General features: G+C 34.4%; 1 protein-coding gene across 1 annotated transcript in view; it reads right to left on the bottom strand.

Annotated features, from left to right (window-relative positions):
- LOC136043493 (laminin subunit alpha-like) overlaps positions 1–20,725 on the bottom strand; it is a 167,433-nt gene that overhangs the window by 99,192 nt on the left and 47,516 nt on the right. The window contains exons 12-16 of the mRNA XM_065728411.1: positions 18,337–18,609; positions 10,697–10,996; positions 8,219–8,377; positions 6,287–6,458; positions 1,729–2,104 (exon numbers count right to left, since the gene is read on the bottom strand). Coding sequence (XP_065584483.1) covers positions 1,729–2,104; positions 6,287–6,458; positions 8,219–8,377; positions 10,697–10,996; positions 18,337–18,609 — 1,280 coding nt within the window. The remainder of the gene's footprint in view (positions 1–1,728; positions 2,105–6,286; positions 6,459–8,218; positions 8,378–10,696; positions 10,997–18,336; positions 18,610–20,725) is intronic.

The following is a 20,725-nucleotide window of genomic DNA, read 5'->3' as shown; positions in this document are numbered from 1 at the left end:
GCGGAGATTTAAGGAAATTTATCAATTTCAGAGGCGAGCTGTGGTCAGTATGTTTTTCCACAAGAACAACTCTTTGAGATCCTTTCTGGATCTCTTCCACATCATCACTCAGGTAATTAACGCTGTGAACCAGCCGGCCTCAAACGAGACCGGCATATTCTAGGAGTAGTCGGATATATGTAAGTTATGCTATTTTCAGTTGATAAGCCCGAACACCTAAGCGACACATTGCCACCAATGTCTATAAATCACAATTTTTCTTCTTCGCCATAGCGAGCGAACAGTCAGCACTAAATGTAATCACAGACGACACAGAAGAGTACAAAAACACGGCACAGGAAAATTTGTGTTTTAAAAGGATGAACCTGAGAAATTATGTAATTCCTTTGATTGACTTGAAGGCTGATTGCCAAGTACTTAGTTTTAAAACTATCGGGAAAAAATTGATTCAGACTGAGTTACAGCCAGTAAAGTCTCGCAAGATATTCAAAAAGGGTATTCGAGCCAATAAGGACGTAATTGATTTTAGCAAGAAAAAGCTGAGCTGCTAGTCTAGTGCCTTCTGGAGCATCACATGTAATTTCCGCCCAGTCTTACTCGACACCAACCGGAATTTAGTTGTATATATTTTTATTTTTTACTTATTTCATGAAAAACTGACTACCAGCAGGAGAGTGTGTGTTGAAAATATTTGGTCCCCACTAAGTTGCAGCTTCTAAAGCCTCAACAAGATATTTAAGAAGTTTATTCAAACCAATAACTGAAACCAGACAGGAAGTAATTGATAATAGCAAGAAAAAAAAAAGAAAAGGTAGTTTAGTGCCTTGTGGGGCACCGTATGTACATTCAACTCATTCTTACTTGACATCACTAGAAAAAAAGGTGTGCATTGTTTGATATGTCATAAAAATCAACTATCAACAGGATGATGTGCTTACAAGCGCTTAAAACCTTCCCTAGAAAAGTATATTCACACTTACAGCTTAATGTTTAATTCATTCAAATCTGATATAAACTTCATTTCGAAATCTTCTGGTTCTAAATATAAATTTGAATTTGGAGTTTGTTTTTTTTTTTAAACAGAGTAGAATAGGAAAAATCTCCTTGCTTATTTTTTGTTTTTGTTAACTTTTTGTTTGCTTATTTGTTTTGTTTTGCTTATTTTACTTTGACTTTATTTCCTGCACTTTCATTTTTCTTTAACTTTGGTTATACTCACAGCACCAAATTAAACATTCTACGGATCACTATACACATTTTTATTGGAACCTTTCTTTTAATTGCTATTTAAGTTTTCCATTCTTAAAGCACCACATGGACATTCCATCTTATTTTTTTTTTTTTAAGTTTAGGCAAATACCTCTAATGGAAACAATTTGCGGATGTAGTCTAATCCTGCGTCACCTCATTTTCTATTTATTCTTGTTGGTTTGCTTTAGTAAATGCTGCTACGATTACATTCAGAAAGCATATTCTATATCGCCAATAGAAAAATGCAAATGATTAAAATTAATAGTAAAGCGACATTCCCTAATTTTGGAGCCATTGATTTAACTTATAAAAGTCCTTATTAACAAAAGCTATAAGTCAAGGTAAAAAAAATACCCTGTCTTACCCCAAAATTAACAGCAGTTATGCTCTAAATATTGTTTAGCCCATTCCAATCATAAAGTGTACCACAAATTGACCAAACATCGTTGAAATATTATTTAAATTTAACAGACTTACCATTAACAATGGTTTTTCAGATGTAATAGTTGCAGTCCACGTTCCCGGTGACTGAATAACAAATGGAGCCGGTATTCCTCCACTGGCTGTGAAAGTGGTATGTCTTGGATACCGGGTTGGTTCCAACTTAGTGACGAAAACCTGTTCCTCTGAATTCTGATTGTCAGATATAAGGCTTACTTTGACAGGGATCGATTCAGAATTAGGATTGATATAGTGAAATATAATACGATAAATCATAGGTTTTTCAAATTCAATGTCATATGAGATCTCTTGCTGCAGATTTGAATAGACAGCGTAACCTCGCCAAGAATAATTGGGGAACTGATTTTCGTCATAAGCATAACGAGGAGCAGAGCGAGAAGCAGGAGTGTACCTTGAGAGAAATCTATTGTTAGTGATCGTTTGGAATTTTCTTATCAAACATTTCCTACCAATAGATCTTCCTTAAACTAAACTCCAAATTAAAAAAAAAACTATCAACTTAGTAAATTTTCGGAAACTAATGAATAATGCAACTTAGCTTAAAATAAAACTCCTCCTTCAAGTGGGGTAGCCCCATAATCTCACAGTCTAATAGAATAAGCGATTTTTCACCCCTTTTCACTCCCTTATTTGAAACCTATTATTAAAGTTGAAATACTTCAGTTTCATGTCCTTTATTTAAAGTGGCAAAATTTGACAATTTGTTTTTGCTTCTTTCGATTTATCGTTAATAAATAATCCGTCTAGAAACCTAATGGGGGTAGGGGCTCAGAGAAGACCCTAAATTTCATTAGCATAGGGGCCCCATAAGGTCTTAAGCCAGATAAGGCATTATTTTATTTTAGATTCTTTCGGTTCGTTACTTTTTCCCAGTCAAGAAAGGTTGTTAAGGCATCTGATGACACTCATTACATGGACAAATATAAAAGCGTAAATTAAGAGAAGTTTCAGGACATAAATAATGATAACATTACAGCTATAAAAAAAATTAATCGCAGCGCAAAGCAAAATAAGAGTAGTACAGCTAGAACGTTAAAAAAGAGGAATATTAAAAGTATAATAGAACAACAAAAAAGGAAACAAAATGCTACATTTACAGAGATTAGAAAATGTATCTCATGCTATTCCCTTCACAAATTGCAAAGCGTCTGAACACCTAACATAACTGACAGTTAGTTCAGCTAAATTACAATGTCATTATTTTTTAAACCTACAATTGACAGCACTAAAAAATATATTCTTTGCCTCAAAAAAGCTTATCGGTGCTTCTATTAGAACTTTTTGTCCTAAATAAAACCATGTAATAAAAATCGTCCATCGAGAACATTTTTGAAAAATATTATATTTTTTTGGTGAAATTTAGGTGTTCTGGATTCTTTGTTTAAAACTGGAATTAACTCGATATTGGGCAAAAACTGTCTTAGCAAATGCTCTTATCTGATAATTTTTTAGTTATGTTGTTTAATTTATGACAAAATACAATGTTACATTTAATTACACATAAACATTAACCCACAATTTACAAATTAATACATCATAATTATACAAAATCTGTTAGCAATAGAAGAAATTGATTACATCCAGCATCAATATGGATAAATTTTTGCTATGTTAATTGAAAAGAACAGAATTTGACAAAGAAAAAGTTCAAAACACTTCAAATAGGCAAATACTTTGGATGACGGAAATTTATGACTGGATTTTCAGATTAATATCAAAATATTAAAATTCTTGTTTTATTTTTAGTTTTATTATTTTTTTATTATTTTTAGTTTTACTTGTTTTGTTTTATTATTCTCTATTTTTAGTTCTTGGTACAACATACGGGAAAAGAGACTCTTGGCGTGTTAGGAGAAACATTAAGTAGAAAACCTGTCTGGTACGTACACATAAATATGTTTCAGGGGGGGGGCAAATCTTTCAAAAAAGTAGATAAAAGGTGCATTATTGACGTAACGTCTACGAAAACCAAAAGCACACACATTAAGAATTAGAGACTAACCCTATATTTAAAATTTCAAATTGCAGACGGATCTAAGAGCAAACTTTTCCAGAACCTCATTCACTGAGACAGAAACATCTCGACGGAAATTCAAAAGTTCCAAGCCATTTAGTCAGCCTTCGCACATTCTGGTGCGGATAGGTATTTATTCTTTTCATTGAAGAAAATCACCTCTCAATACAAGTTGTAGAAATAGGAATGACACAGATAATGTTGAGTAGGATGTAAACCTTGAGAAATATGCCTCGCTCACACTTATGTAGGTAAAACACTTTGTAAAATACTGGGAGCTACTGTCAGCCACTTAGCCCGCAATAGTTCAAGCTCAGCCTTCACATAGGGATAGGAACTTGTTAGATATGAGGCATATAACTTGATCAGTTCTTTTACATCACCAATAGGGTCTTTTACAGTAAATAATTATAGGATTCAGCTGAGGCCTTTCAGAATAGATTAGAAACTTATTGTTTCACGAATAACATTAACACAGTGCTTGAACTCAGGGACAACCAAGTTCAAGAAGTGGGAGACACAGTAAACATACTTGGCCAGTGCATATTTGTTCGAGATAAAAGTCTAAGCTCCTGGCAAATTCCCGCTTATTTTTTTAGCCCCTCAAGCCCTCGTCTCCTGCATAGTTTCATGTCGAGACGAAGTTTCTCAATTCAACTTAAGGTTTATTGATCGATGCCTTATCCGCGAAAGTCTTCAATAGCAGTGAGCTCGACAAATTCTACACTGATCTGAAAGTTTTGCTGTCCAACAGTCGAAGCCCTAGGGCCATCTGTTCCTGTTTCAATATGTCTGTTGTCTAGTCCACCAGAACGGTAAAAAAAAAAATCCGATTTGACTTGATCAATAATCTTTGCAATAGCGAGGTGTCCAAATATATCAACCAGCTTGTCCTGAATTCTAACACTCCAGTACTGGACATTGCCTGCACAAGCCCTTGCCCTCCAAAAAACAGTATTACTTTTGTAATGTGACGAAGCTACATCTTGTTTATTTCTATTTCTTCTCTTTTCTGAGCATTCGAGACTTCTATTACAAAAGGATATAGACAGAATAGAACGGGTCCAGAAACGCTTTGTAAAAGGACTTCAAGGATTCAGAAACCTTCCGTATGACGAAGCTCTAAGAAGGCTCACTCTCCATAAACTTGAGACAAGAAGAACGATCTTAGACTTAAAAACCCTCTTCAAGATAGTTCATGAGAATTTTGGGAACGTAAAAGACAAGCTTGTTCAAATAACTCCCCAAAGCAACACAAGATCGCACAGTCTGCAATTGGAGCCCGTGAAGATGAAGATTGCAAGATCTAATTCTTACCAACATTCGTTCATACCCCGGGTCATCAGGATCTGGAACAAACCACCATTCCCAGTCGAAAAGATGAAATCACTGGAAGCCTTCTCCAATAGCCTAAACATAAACATACCATATCTCGAGACTTTTAACGTAGGACGACTTTAAATGGAAATCATGCCACAGTCGATCCGCTCTTCGCCCTGCCATAAGATTTTTCTTTTAAAAAGGTGTCAAATAAAGTTAGGAGGCGTGAGGAATAAAGTTATTTTTATTTTATTTTTATTTAAAGGACTTTCGTTTGCTCACTGGTGTCAAAAAACTTTCACTCCAAAAATGTGCGTCTTTATGGCAAGAGCTTAACGGATGTTGAAAAAGCCTCCCAAGGCTTTTTTCACATTCAAGTGAAGCTCCATAACAAGCTGTCCTAATTTTCGATGGAACCCCCTTCCGGCTTGATCACAAGCAAACAAAGCATAATATTTGCAGAAACACCCTTTTTTGAGCCAGTGACATATACTGGCAAAGGTTACTCTTTGTCTGGTTTAAGATATCTGTTCAGTAAATTATATCTTGTTTCATCGGAAACCCAGCCTCTTCTTTCGAAAAAGGTTCCCATGGCAAGCTCATCGTCAACGTTTACTTCGTTACCTGCTACTACCTTAGCGTTTGGCATTGGTTCTTGAGCTGAATTCGAAGGTTCAGTCGCAACAGCAATGTTCAGATGAACATTATTGTCACTTTTTTTCGAATCAACCTAAATAATTCGTCGTTTTTTGTCCCAAAGTTGGAGAACATTCTGTTGTTTTTTCAACATTTTCACGCGTTTTCTTGTCCGATCTTAAGCAACACTTGATTTTAGGCAGTTTGACTCCAAGAATGACCACTTTATACCCTAGAAGCTACAGAGTGGCCATGACCAGACGATCTTTCGAGCTAAAAGATAACTGAAAGATTGCTTGACAGAGGGTGATAAGCTGGACAGGAAATGTGCTGGCTACTATGCTGGTGACAGAATCGGGGAATTACAGGCCGAAAAATCTTAGCAAACAGTTGATAAATTACTGTTACTAACCATATCGAATTCCTATTAGTAACTAACCAATATTCCTTACTCTGTGAGAATTATAAGAAATTTATGAAAAAATAAAAAACGTGAGCTTTATGGAATATTACTAGAGTTCCCTTAATTTATTTTACATGCTAAAGTCAATGGAAAAGATCATTACCCATACACTTACAATTATTCATACACAATGAACTTACCCATCTTCTGCTTCAAACAACATCTGATGGAGCGTTGGGAAGTAGTGCAGCTGCAGCGGCTCATCACAGGCTCTTCCCATTACTCTGGGACGACATGTACACTGACCAGATATTTTATCACAGTGAGGGGCTAATGTGCTTAAAATTGAACCACCAGGATTGCAGGAACAATCTTAAAAAGCCAAAAAATGGGGTTTAATACCATCATCATCACGCAATGAATATGATTTTATATTCCACCTAATTCACTCACTGGTTTATCAATGCCATAGCATGAATAGTTAGCCAGAAATAAACTACATACACAAGTTGTAAAATAACTTTTTGTTTGTCAGAGCCGGTTTCCAGAGACCTAATTTCATTTTTTTTTTGGGGGGGGGGGATCAAAAGTCAAAATCATCGTTTGTGGCAGCAGTTACTATGGATGTAAGCACATGGGAGTTTCAGGCTTGTATGCCCCTCCCCAAGAAATCTCTACATTTTGTTTTTTTTTTTTACTCTCTATGCTGTATTGTGCGTAAATTATTTCTCAGACCATACTGTTTTTTATTATTTATAATTGAAAGGAAAATATATTAATAATTGGTAAAACATTTTTAAGACAGAGAAAAAAGAGTTTTCCAAAACTATCTTTAAAAATTTTTACCCCTTATTAATAGATAATTCCTTTGATTCTATACTGTGTACATAATCCACTAGTTGCATGCATGTTTTTCAGTTTGCCATAGTTCATTACAGTTGCAGAAAACATGCCCGTTATAAGGAAATTATACAAAAATGCGGGAAAAGGAATGAAGACCCAATTTGGAAATCTGATTAATCATAGTAGCACATCGTAGTAGCCATGACATTTTGAGGAGGTGATGGGGCCTATAGCTCCCCCTCCTTGCTCTCTTGAGGCTAAGTCACATAAGAATCTGGCTCCATCTGAAAAAATTACAGTAAAAAAATAACAGTAGCATTTGAATCGGTGTTTTCTTTCAGAAAAATCAGAGCAAGATTTCATACGAAAAACATTGCGGAGTGATCATGACATTTGGATAAGGGTGAGCACAGAGATCCAAAATTCCCTCCAAACTTTTCTGAAGCCATGTTACGTGATAGTCTGATTTTGACTGGGAAATTAATTCTACTCTTTTTAAAATTCGGTTAACACAAAAGCAATTCGGTCTGTAGTTCTTTTGACTTCGCTTGGTGAGATAGCCAAAAAGATATATTTTTATCTATTTATTTATATATTCATTCATTTATGGATTTTATTAATGTTTTTAATTTATTTTATTTTTTATTTAGTAATTTTTTTTATATAATTTTAACAGATTTGATAGAGATTTAGTATGGGTTTATTCTTCTTACTTATAGATATATATTTGATATAAATATTTATATTTTCATTTATCTATTTTTAGTAAAGTATAAGCAAGTATTTATTTATGAAGATATATTTACATTTATAAACTCATTGTTTTAATTCACCCCTTTTGTTTTGTTGTTTATATCATTTTAAGCAAAAAAAAAGAGGAAAAAAAATATCAAGGCTAGTAACCAGAGTAGTGTACAAATCATACAGTAATGGATTAAGACAAAACGACAGACAAAGCAACAATCGATGGTACATTTTTGATTCCAGTCTTTTCTTGCTTTTAAAGTTTCAATTGAGGATATTGCTATCATTAAAAAACCTTTAGTCTCAAACCCACCTATAAAAGCAAATATTTGGCGCAATACCAAAAAAAAAAGAAAAAGAAAAAAGGAAGCACTGCGACACAAAAACTAAAATAAAATGAATTGCTAATTAGTCAATTAATCTTTGGTTCATTGTTCAATTGATTAGGCAATTAATTATTGGTTCATAGTTATAATAAACATTCAAACCCTTGGTTTTATTATTAAAAACATTATTAAGAACACCTATAGCAACCATCTGCTTACCGGTGCATCCAAAGACATTATCTTCTTGAAGATTAAAGGTTCCATCTTTGCAAAAATCACATTGGCGAGAATAAACATTTTTCTTGCAAGGACAATCTCCCGTTTCTGTGTCACATACTCGAAGGCCTCCAGCGGTACCAGCAGCATTGCAATTACAGTCTGATTGAAAATGATAATAAATATTATTTCCTAATGCATGAAAAATGGAAGGGGGGACACATCAGTGCAACTCGAGATAGAATATGATTTTCTCAGGTTTTCAAGCTGGTAGTATAAAATCCCTATTTAAGATTTTACACCCATTGGAACTTTAATGGTGCTCTTTTTATCTCGGGTCATCATCATTTTTCACATATTTCAAACTCTTTTAGAATTCCTGACAATCTGTTTTCATTACCCTTCAATCCAGAGCGTAACCTCAAAATAGTTACCTCCTAAATCCGCTATAAATTGTAATAATTGTTCATTGGGTAATTTCTTTCAAAACGTGTTTTTTTTCTAATTTTCAGTTACTATGGGGCGTGCTTGGCTCTACAAAGTTAAACTACCACTACATCCATGAAAGTGAAAACAAGGAAGGTTACGCGTGAAGTATCAATTCTACTTTTGTCACAGACGACTTTCCTGAATCCATAATAGTAGATTCTTAAAATAATATCTTTCTAAAGTTTAAACTTTGCCCTTATGTGTGTTAAATGGAACTAAAGAATCGTAGCCGACAGTAACAGGCCAAATTTTAGTTATTTACTTTTGGGACCTCAGATCCGAAAAAAAAAATCATTTCACAGGATTCTAGGGAACGTTCGTAAAATTGAAAATAAGACAGACGGCCAACTGAAAAAGATTTTTGTCGATTTCCGCCTAAAATTGTAAATAAACTTGTCATTTTCTGGGACTTTATTTCGTCTTTCATTAAACCGAAAAATTCCGGCAATAGCTATAAATGCAGTTTTCAATTCATTAGATTTAACGGCCGCTGAAACTGTTCTAATGTGAAAAAAGACAAAATTGAGCCCCTAAGATCCTTGATGAGAAAAAGCGAGCATCTTGCTCTATTTAAATTTAATTTCGTGTTGTTTATTTTAATAAAATAACCAAATTTTGTGCATTCATTACTTTAGAAATCGGAATGAAAATGAAAGCGAAAGGGATTGAGAGCACAAATGAATTGAATGCTTATCAGCAAGCACACAAAATTTTGAGAGGGCTGAAATTTCTTGAGTTATTCGGATCAAGGCGTTTCCAGGAATGCTTAAAGGTTTTCCTCTTTCGAAAAAATACAAAGAAAAACCGTGTATTAAGCATATGTAATTCCCCCTCAACAAATTGACGTTTTATTAATATTTTATACCTTACTACAAACCCTGTCTCTGTTCTAAAAATTTCGAGGGATCCCCGGGGAAACCGGGGGACAGTCAAGAATTATCTAGAATTTAAAACCAGAATAGATGCTAGCTTAGAAAAAAGTGATGGTAATACAGTCGGTCTTTTGAAGGAAATTGCTGCTCCAGAACAATTTTCTATTTTAGTTCTCTATTCGCAGCCGGATTTATTCTCTATATGAAGCCCAATTAAATTTATTCCCATAAATTTAAAATTAAAATATTCAGATCTACGCGAGGCTTTAGGAGTCAAAGTCTTAAAGAGTCTTTTAGTGGAAATCATAAAATAAAACAAAATCTAGTTGACAAATCTAAATGAAATTATTTTTTCCTTAAGCTAAACCTACTTGAAATAGAAAGAGAAATTTTCAAACCAAAAAATTAAGAACGTTCTATGGTTCGGCAGACGGACCCACACACTCTGGGTCGACACTCAGGCCTCAGAGGCTTTTGCCTCCTAAGGTTCTTACAGATTAAATATTAAAATATTGGCCGTCTAAACTGAAGTTAGGCTTTCGATTAGCACTTTCAATAAAATCGAAGTCATAAAAGATTTAGCTGCATTTACAATAAATAGTAGTTAAGATTTCTCTCGACTTAAAACTTAGATTATTGACTCTGCATAACCGAAGTTTCTTTTAAGACCGTTTCTATAGTCCTATATTTTCATAATCTTTAATCTTTCTTCAATTATTCTCGATCCTTCAGTGTTGTTTATATTTGCATTAGTCCTATGATTTAGTAGTGATTCGGAGTGCCAATTTCATAGTTACTAAGATAAAACAAACAATTTTAAAGAAACACTGGGAAATATCTTCAATTAAAAAAAAATCATTAATCAAATTAAGAAAAATTAGAGGAAAAAGAGGGCGGTTCGATGCGGGCCGCAAAAAGAAAAATGGCGATTGAACATTTACACAAACATAAATGGCAGTAAAGGTGTTATATATCTTTTTTCTGGGAATGTTGAGGATATGAAAGGTTACAAAAATCAGAAGTAATAAAATGAACACTTAAAAAGTTCAATTAAGAAAAAAACAAGTAAAAAACACAATAAAATAAATGACTAAGAAAAAGATTGTCTACTACATCATACCTTCACATCCAAGAGGATTATATTTTTGAAGGTTCCAAAATAAGGGTCTACATTTGTTACATATTCTCCCTTCAACCCTTTCTTTACAAGCGCAAAGCTCTCCTTTTGGTACAGAGCCGCAGCCAGCGAATGAATCAACGACACCTGCTGGGTCACAATTACACTCTTCACATGCAGGATAGTTGTAAAAATGTTCTCGACAGACGTCGCATTTGTCAGTGTTAAAGTTAGGTTTGCACTGGCAAACACCTTCATCATCGCAAGCTGACCCAAGAGATCCATAAAAATCGCAGTTACAGCCTAAGAAGATACAAATGAGTAAGAACTTGTCTTATTAATAACGCTCGGAAACGTAATTTTTGGCCATAAAATGTTTGAATTTCTTGATCAACTTCGTATGCCAAATTCGCACATGCAATAGCATTTTTCTACCGCCCATTGTTTGCGCAATGGTCTATTGAAGTTTTTCGGTATTAATTTGTATTCCATACTAAAAAATATATATATAGTGTAAAAACTTAATGATTTATATTTAAATGTATTTATACATTATTTATATTTATTTGTAAACGCTCCTTTCCCATCCCTATGTATCCAAAGCCACCCTCTTCACACACTCCCAATTAGGTGATGTAAAATTCCTGACTAATTTTTGAATTCAGCTTAAAAATGTCTATCAGAAAAATATATTTTAATTTTGAACCAAGAAGAGGTTAAACTTTGGTCTTGAAGTAATTAATCTTTGGCGTCTTCATTGCTAGAGTATCATTTGTGCTTTATATTTATATTCCTTTTATTATATTTAAAAGGAATGGATTTAAAAATAGAAAACAGTGACGTAATTAATTTTTGTCCGAAACAGCAAAAATATATTTATTGTCACAAATGGTTTCTGTCAAGTGTCAACTATATATTCGCCTGTTGTTGCAAATTCTTTCGAACTAGAATGTAGTTTGCCACTTACTGACAAATAAGCAAATAACTTAAAGTAAAACTGGATAGACATGCTTAGAGCATCATTTGCGCTCAACTGGAAATTAAATAAATTGTCTAAATTAAGTTTTGTTTGGTCAATTATTTTTATATATTAATTTAATCACAAACAACAAAACTACACAGAAGCAATAGCTAATCGCCTAAAATGTGATTTCAGAGCCTCGCCTCAATCCGACATATATCGAGAGATCAAAAGGCTGAAAGGTTCCTAAATTCTTTGATAAGAGCATTTACAAGAAGGTGGTATCAGGTCTCAACCAAACTTGATGAGAACTAAGAGCCGGGCTCATAGTTGTGCCACATAGTTTAACGAAATAAATTTAGTAAGGATCAGCAGCTGGAACTTTCGCTGCGCCTTTAGAGGGTTCAAGTCCGTACACAAGTCCGATAGATATTTTAGATATGTTGTTCCGTAATAATGACCCATGAAGCAGTTGCTGCAATATTTCCAGGGCCTTGCGATTGGTGTTTTACTTTATTTTTGCTTTAGGTACTATTTCTTTAATCTCGTAATTCCTGTTTATTTCAACTATGATAACTTATATAAACTAATTAATTTTTGTTTAACTTTAAATTTGCTTATTCATTTTTTAGAAATAAAGGTCTTTTTTTATTTTTGTTGTATTAAAGGGGAAATAACTACGAAACTACACAGCCCAAAACAGACAGAGTTATCAATTGTAAAATTATTGTTTTCAACAATAATGTTTTGAAAAGACTCCTGTGCACGAGCTTTGTGGAAATCTGTACTATCCTTTCTCAAACACTACTACTACTACTACTACTCCTACTCCTACTACTGTTGACATATCACTACAGCAAGAAACCGCCTGAGGCCAACAGAGCAACGCACGCTCCTCCTCCTTGACGGTCCGCACTCCTATTCAAAGCCTCCCTCTTTAAACCATCCCAGGAAGTTTTAATTTCCAATAAATCTTTCCCTGCGACCTCGTCGTAGGGAAAACGAGGACGATCAACGAGGACGATCTTTGGCAATCTGTCATCCTTCATTCGCAGAACGTGTCCTACAAGCTTTATCTCATTATAACCCTAGAAAGCAGGATTGAACCGTTACTATATGAAATATGCTCAGTCAGACGGGTGCCCAAAGAGATCAGTAGACAACTACGCAGGAAAACATCTCACAAATCCTCCTTCGTCTTTCGAAGCACCAACGCTTCAGAACCACACTTTATCACAGCAATCATTGCAGCTTCCAATTTTCGAGTCTTGGTTTTGAGGTGCATCTTCCTATTCTTCAAAACTTTTTTCAAGTGTTAAAAATACCCTGGGTCTTGGCTCTATTTTTGATATCTTCACTGTACCCACCGTCTTCGCAGATAGTACTAAATAGGTAGGTAGAGCTGTTCACTTGATCGATCTTCTTGTTATCCAACATCATCTCTTCGCTTTCACTTATTCCCAGTCTCGCCAACTTCGTCTTCTTAAAATTAATTTTCTAACCTATTAATGCACCCTGAGCTCTCAAAACCTCTAGAAAACCATTTTTTTTGCTAACATTTTCAACTAGAAAGCTTAAATCATCAGCATAATCTAAGTCTAGGAGAGATTTAGTTACCCATTTAATTCCATATTCTACCATCGCCTTTGTTGTAGTCACTAAGACAAAGTCCATCTAAGTGATCCATACAAATGGAAATAGAAGGCAACCCTGTTAAACTCCTGATTTAATAGCAAATCAGCTACTAACCTCATTTCCTACCTTACCTGCAACAATATTATTCTCGTATTTAGCACTAATAATTTTAATGTATTTATCCGACACACCATATAAGGATTGACCGTCACTACAGCTCTTCTATTAGCTGAATCAAACATTTGCCCATAATCTATATAACTGAGGACAGAAGGCATTTGATGACCCAGGCATTTCTTAATTATTTATCTAAGGGTGCAAATTTGGTCGAAACTTCCTCTACCTTCCCTGAAACCACATTCTTCTTCTATTAAAATTGCATCTACAGCATTTTTAAGTCTAATCCTATTGAGTAATTTGCTTCCTACAGAAACCAGGCTAATGCCTCTATAATTACCAAACTCACTCTTATCACCTTTCTTATGAAGATGTTTAATTAGAGTTTTCCTAAAATCGCTAGAAACTTCCCCTTTTTCAAAAATCTTCTTCATAGTCTTTGGTAACTTATTTCTAGCCTCACAACCACCATATTTGAAAATAACTCATGTATGTCGCTCTCAGCACCTGGGGTCTTTTTATTTTTGTTACAACTGGGCCAAGTCCCGATTAATTATTTCCTCTCAATGTTTTAACATACCAAACTTGCTCAAAATCTGTAAAACTACATACTAAAAGGTTTGATGACTCGGGCACTTTTCAATTATTATTCTAGGAATCACAATTTGTTTGGTCCATCATCCCCCTTCCTAAAACCACAATGTTCCTTTTTTAAACTTTATCTACAGCATCTCAGATTCTAAAAAGTACAATCATACTAATCAATTTGTTTCCGACAGAAACAAAGCTAATATCGCTATAATTACACTCACTCTGATCACCTTTCTTATAGAGGATTTAAACAAAGTTTTCCTTAGATCGCTAGGTACTCCCCCGTTTTCAAAAGTCATGTTCGTAATCTCCAGTAATTGATCTCTACTTCACAACCACCACATTTGAGTATCAGCACCTGGAGCCATGTTTTTTTAATTAATTTTAAAAAAAAACTTCCCGAAAAAGAAGTTTTCTAAAGATAAATAAATGGCGACATTAAACTTAAGATCAGAACAACTACAAGCTTACAATAACTCATAACTCAAAAAGACCAGAAATTACTAATAAATGAAACCCAAAACGAACAGAAATTAAATAAACAATCATAGCAAAAAAACATACAACAGGTACTAATATAAATGAATAAATAAATCTTAAAACGAGTAAAGCTTAAGTTGAATATGCAAATCAAGCTTAAAACAAACAAAAATATTTTGCTATTGAAGTATAAATGAAACCCAAAACGAACAAAAATTAAATAAACAATCATAGCAAACAAACATACAATAGGTACTAATATGTGTGAGTAAATAAATCTTAAAACAGGTAAAAGTTTTAAATTGAATATGCAAATCAAGCCGAGAATTTATTTCATCCAGGGCCGAACTTAAAGCTTTGACGCTTCTAGGCCCAAGCGTTTTCGCCGCTCCATTTTTGCAACATTTTCGGGGAAGTCAGCAAAATTTCGGAAATAATGAAAGCCACAGGGCCTAATGGGCCTATTGGTAAAACCTGGTCTGGTTTCACTGTAATTTTCATTTTATTTTCAATTTTGTAATAAGTAAAAAAGAGAATATTTGTAATATAATTCGTTTTAGTAAAGCACCAGATGTGCATTATGCCTTATGCTGTTACCGTTAGGAAAATGGGCAGAAGCCACAATTTTGTTTGCAGTGAAGACGTTTTGGAAAGAGCTAATAAAATTGGACTGAATTCCCATGATTTTTGGAATAGAATATCGTTAATAGTTTTTTCGTTTAGTGGGGACATGGAGGGAGGGCAATGTGTCAGCTCCCATGATTTTTATAATATAATTTCGTTAATAAGTTTTTTTTCCGGGGGGTTAGGCCAAGGACGGAGGGACAGGGGCCAGTTCCTATGATTTATCATTGACAATTTTTTAGGAGAAGGAGGGGTATCAGGCCATGGAGGACAAGGGGTCAGCTCCCATAAATCTTGGAATAAAATATTATTAATAAACTGTTGCTTTTTGGGGGGGGGCATGGAGGACCAAGAATGAGTTACCACAATTTTTGAATAAATTATCGTTACAATTTTTTTGGGGGGAAGGGGGTCGGGCCATGTAGAGAAGGCCAGGGGTAAGCTCATTTAAGTTTTGGAATAAAATATCGTCCATAAGCTTTTTGAGTGGGGCTGGGGGTTTGGCTTATCTGATCTTTGAACTATTTTCAAAACACTCACATAAGAACCTTATATGTCCCCTGGACACAACATACAACACTTGGCCCAGGGATTTGGGGGTGTGTGTTGAATCTGGAGTTTTTGTTAGCTGATCTTTTGACTAATTTTAACAAAATTGCTATCTCAAAAATTCGATCGAATGGATTTGAGGTAAAGAAGGCAGGAGGGCTACTTGCCCTTTGGTCACTTTTGACTCTGAAAAAGGGAACTAGAACTTTCAACTTCCAATGGAAGGAGCCCCCGACAAAGTTATACGATCATTCCTTCCATAAGAACCTTATTTGCCTCCGGGTTCTGGGGGGCTCTGTAAACCCTGGAGTTTTTAGTATGTGATCTTTGGTCTATTTTGGACAAAAATGAAAATCTCAGAATTTTGATCGGACAAATTTGGGGAAAAACCGGTGGGGGGGGGGGCTAGTTCCCATCAGATTAATTTTGATCCTCAAAAAGGGAACTAGGTATTTAAACTTCTAGTCATTTGAGTCCATAAGAACCTTATATGTCTTCGGGCATAATTTACAATCCTTCCCCCGGGCTTTGAGGGGGGGGGGATTATTTTAAAGACAAAGTTTTTGTTATTTGATTGTTGGACTATTTAAAAAAATAGTTATCTCAAAATTTTGATTGAATGCGTTTGGGGAAAAGTGGGTGTGTGTAAGAGGGGGTAAGGGGGTTAGATGCCCTCGAATATCACTTGAATATTTCTCGTATAAGCCCCTCCTCCTCTCTACTAAAATTAAAGTATTTTCACTAGTATTCCCAGCTGAGTTTCTAAACTTTCTCCCCAAGACACCATCTGCAACTTCACAAACTATTTCCCTGAAATTATTTTCATCCATCTTCTATATTTGCAAATTTTAGGCTCTCTAATTTAGTATTCAACTATTCCTAGAAAATTTCTCTCGAATTTTCATCTTGGAGTCTACAAACGTCACAACTGCCAGGAAGGTACTTACACTTCCTAAATTTCATTTTTAAATTAACCCTAGGCACGGCTAAGATGGTGATCTTTACTTTTAACATCAATATCAGCACTCCCACATATTCTAGTAACTTGTATTAATCACGCCGGTCTTCAGTTTACAATAGCATGATCAATAAGATTAGCTGTCTTACCATCATGTGAGTACCATATTAACTTACGGGCAATTTTATAACCAAATACTTTATTATTTATAACTAGATTGTTTTACCTACAAAATTGCAGCATTCTATAATCATTAGTTTTTTTTCCTACACCAAATTTAACAAGAACAGGATAACATCTATCCCTATTTCTATCAATATGGGCACTAAATTACCTAATGAAAATACCATATTTATACCTGGGATCCTATCTATTTGTTTCGGTAGCTGCAAGTAAAATTCACCTGAGTCACTAATCTCTCCGTCTGTCGGTTCCACAGGTCCGTATACTGCTATGACCGATACCCTGCATTTTTGGTCGTAAAATTAGCAACTAGTGTTCTATTATTAAAACCTTCGCAACCTTAACAAGACTTAGCAGCTTCCTTGTTTATCACGAGGCCTAATCCCTGCTATGAATCTCTTCCCTCCTACATAAGTAAATAAATTCTTCATCATTGCAGAATTGTATTTTAATCACCACTGACGATTAAAAAAACCAAAAAATAGAATAATGAACATGTTTTTGACATTTGTATTTGACAACCCTAAATTTTGTATTTGACAGCCCCCCCCCCCAAAAAAAAAAATAATGAACTTGTATGTGACATTTGTATTTGACAACCCTAAAAATAAAACAAAATAAAATAATGTACTTGTATTTGACATTTGTATTTGACAACCCTAAATTTTGTATTTGACAACCCTAAAAAACAAAAATAAAATAATGTACTTGTATTTGACAAACAACCCTAAAAGTCTCGCACTGAATAATATTAGAACTTATGAAAACTTCCTAGAATCAAGCCTTATAAATGTTCATAAGTCACAAAGTCATAGCCATAAATGTCATATAAGTATTAACCTCTTTGCACCGAGCAGTGTTATCACTTCAACGGTTTTCCGGTTTTACAATTTTTTTAGTTGTTCTAAGGGGAGAGGAGGGGGGTCTACAGTTTTAGATTATTGATTTTCATTTTCTTAGTCTTTTAACAAAATAGTGGTACGAGTTTTTCTGAGGAAAAAATGGAAACATTTTTACAATAAATGTAGATCATAAGTAAAAATTAATTCAAATAATAAACTTTAAAAAGTCATTTTTTCCATTTCTTTATTTTGTTTGTCAACGTTCTTCTTTTATCGTAGTCGTAATAAATTTGTCTGCAGGCGTTCCTGATAAAACTGTCATTTCCGTGATAGAAATTTGATAGTTTTCCAATATTTCATACGTACCAAAGGTTAAATAAATAAATTTATTTATTAGTCAATAAATTAATAACACTGTTTTATTTTGTTTTTGCAAGCCACTTTTTTCAGTTTGTTAGTTTGTGATAGCTAACTAGAAGTTTGGAGGTCTCTGTTCAATGCTCTTTAATGCAGTTATTTTGTAGGAAAAAAGTACAGTTTTAACACTGCATTTCCAGAATTAGCTTGAACTGTAAACCTTGCGAAGCTGTATCCCATTCAAATAAAAATTTTATAACTAGATTGTTACTAGGTTATGTCTATAAAAACATCATGGAAATACATTCTAAGATTTAACTAATCTTGGAAAATGAACTGAACTTACTTTTACATTCTGGAAACTTAAAGTATCCAGGACTGCACTTATCACAAGCTCTTCCTGAGTAATTTGGTAAACATGGACACTGTCCGTTCGGTGAGCAAACAGCACCAGCACTACCTGCATCATGACAATCACAAGGTTTACAGTCTGGGTATCCAAAGTAGCCTGGTTTACATCGGTCACATCTTGCACCATCATAGCCTTCCTTGCATTGGCATTCCCCGGAATTTGTATCGCAAATTTCTTCTGTTGTTCCTCGGGGGTCACACGTACAATCTAAGCAATAAAAAGGGAAATATTAATATGAATAGGACAAGATGGACTCAGCCAGAAACTAGGACCTAATTTGTGTAACTGGATATATTTCAATAAAAATTTTGTTTCGCGCAAAAATATACTCACGTCTTTACCTGTTATTTGTTGTTGTTTTTTTATGTATTTTTGCTCACATTTTGAATATTTAGCTCATACATAATTACAAAAAAAAATCGTCGAATTGCTACCTCTGGTGCCTAGCGCCACAAATTTGAATTTACTTTTAATGCAAGAAGTGACAATATTGTTTGTTTTTTTTTCAACAGGCACACACGAAGGAGAAGAGGGATCGGGCTATACTCTCTCATTCAAAAATTCTATATTTTTGCGAATTTCTTGGTACTTGATGCTCAAATTATCACATAACTTTTTATCGCCAAGTCCCATTCCAAAAAAAAAATGTGTACGTGCCTATTTTATAGCTCTTTTTCAATCAATTTCAGAGGTGCTCCTATACGGTCGAGACTTCAGCAAGTATTAAATTACTAGGCGAAATTGCTTAAAAGTGAAATCATATGGATGAAAAGCATGATTATGGGCATGAACATCCATACTCTTGTATATTTTAATAATAAGACCTTGGATATTATCCAGGGCAAGGAACAGAGGCGCCATTTAGACCAAATCTTGGGGTGGGCATAAACTCCATCTTGGCCCCCCCCCCCCGACTCACTTCGTGTCGCGTAATCATCTAGGAAATGGGTATTTGACAGAACTCGACAATTTTATTATGTATCTTACCTACTTTACAGGTTTACAATAATTAATAGCAAATAGCATAATTACCCCAAGGGTCGTCAAGTAATTACGCTCTTTGGTTAATAGGCGTGCTGTAATTTTAAATCAATTGGACAGAATGGATTATATTGGACATAATTGATTATTATGGCCGGCAAAGGGCCCTTTGTGGTGGAAGCTTGGGCCCCCTGGAAAATGTGGGTGGGAATTTAGTAACCTACTATACTAACCTATAATACTAACCTATAATACTAACCTATAACCCCGTAATACTAACCTATAAACTTAATAATTCTGTAACAACTAAAAGAATTATTTGTCTATATTATTTTTTCTATTGTTTGGTAAATGACGACTTATACTTATTGACGACATGACTGCCTGTCCATGGATTATTCTTTATGGTTGATTGTGTATGGCTATGCTGTTTGACCTATGTGATTGTATGGATGAGTAGGGTTAAGGCCTCATTCAAGTGCTGGTCTATATTAATCACTAATTTAGGAAAACAGTCTTCCTTTTCTCCTTCTGTCTCTCTTTTTTTTCTCTCTCTTTTTTTGTGTGTTTGTGCTGTTGCATTGGTGATTTCTCTTTTCATGATATATATATATATATATATATATATATATATATATATATATATATATATATATATATACTAGCTGTTGGGGTGGCGCTTCGCGCCACCCCAACACCTAGTTTGTGGGGGTGCTTCTCCCCCCCCAAGCCCCCCCGCGCGCGTAAGTCGTTACGCGCCATATTAGTTACGTGCCATTGTAGTTGTCTCCCTATGTCCAACCTGTATATATATATATATATATATATATATATATATATATATATATATATATATATATATATATATATATATATATATATATATATATATATATATATATATATATATATATATATATATATATATATATATATATATATATATATATATATATATATATTGTCAGGTTTACCGACTCTTGAACATGCAACATATAATGGTCCATGGGAAAACAATCCGTATTCAGATCTATACCTCATGATTCTAATGATTGCTCTTGAGCTTTGTTGATGGTGATTGCTAATCGACGATTCCCTGTGTCGCCGTTGTCATTTATATATCCCCCTGTGCCCCCCGGCGTCCCCGTTGTATTTGTGTCCCTGTGTCCCCGGTGTCCCGGTCATCATTTGTGTCCCGGTGTCCCAGTCTGTATATACATTCGTTTTTGAATTGGTCTTTTTTTTAGGTTTTAGTTTTTTACCTTTTTTTATTGTTTTTAGTTATACCTCATGATTCTAATGATTGCCTTTGAGCTTTGTTGATGGTGATTGCTAAAAGAAC

Source organism: Artemia franciscana, unplaced genomic scaffold (assembly GCF_032884065.1).
Source record: "Artemia franciscana unplaced genomic scaffold, ASM3288406v1 Scaffold_674, whole genome shotgun sequence".
Lineage (NCBI taxonomy): Eukaryota > Metazoa > Arthropoda > Branchiopoda > Anostraca > Artemiidae > Artemia > Artemia franciscana.
This window is presented reverse-complemented; position numbering and strand designations above follow the sequence as displayed.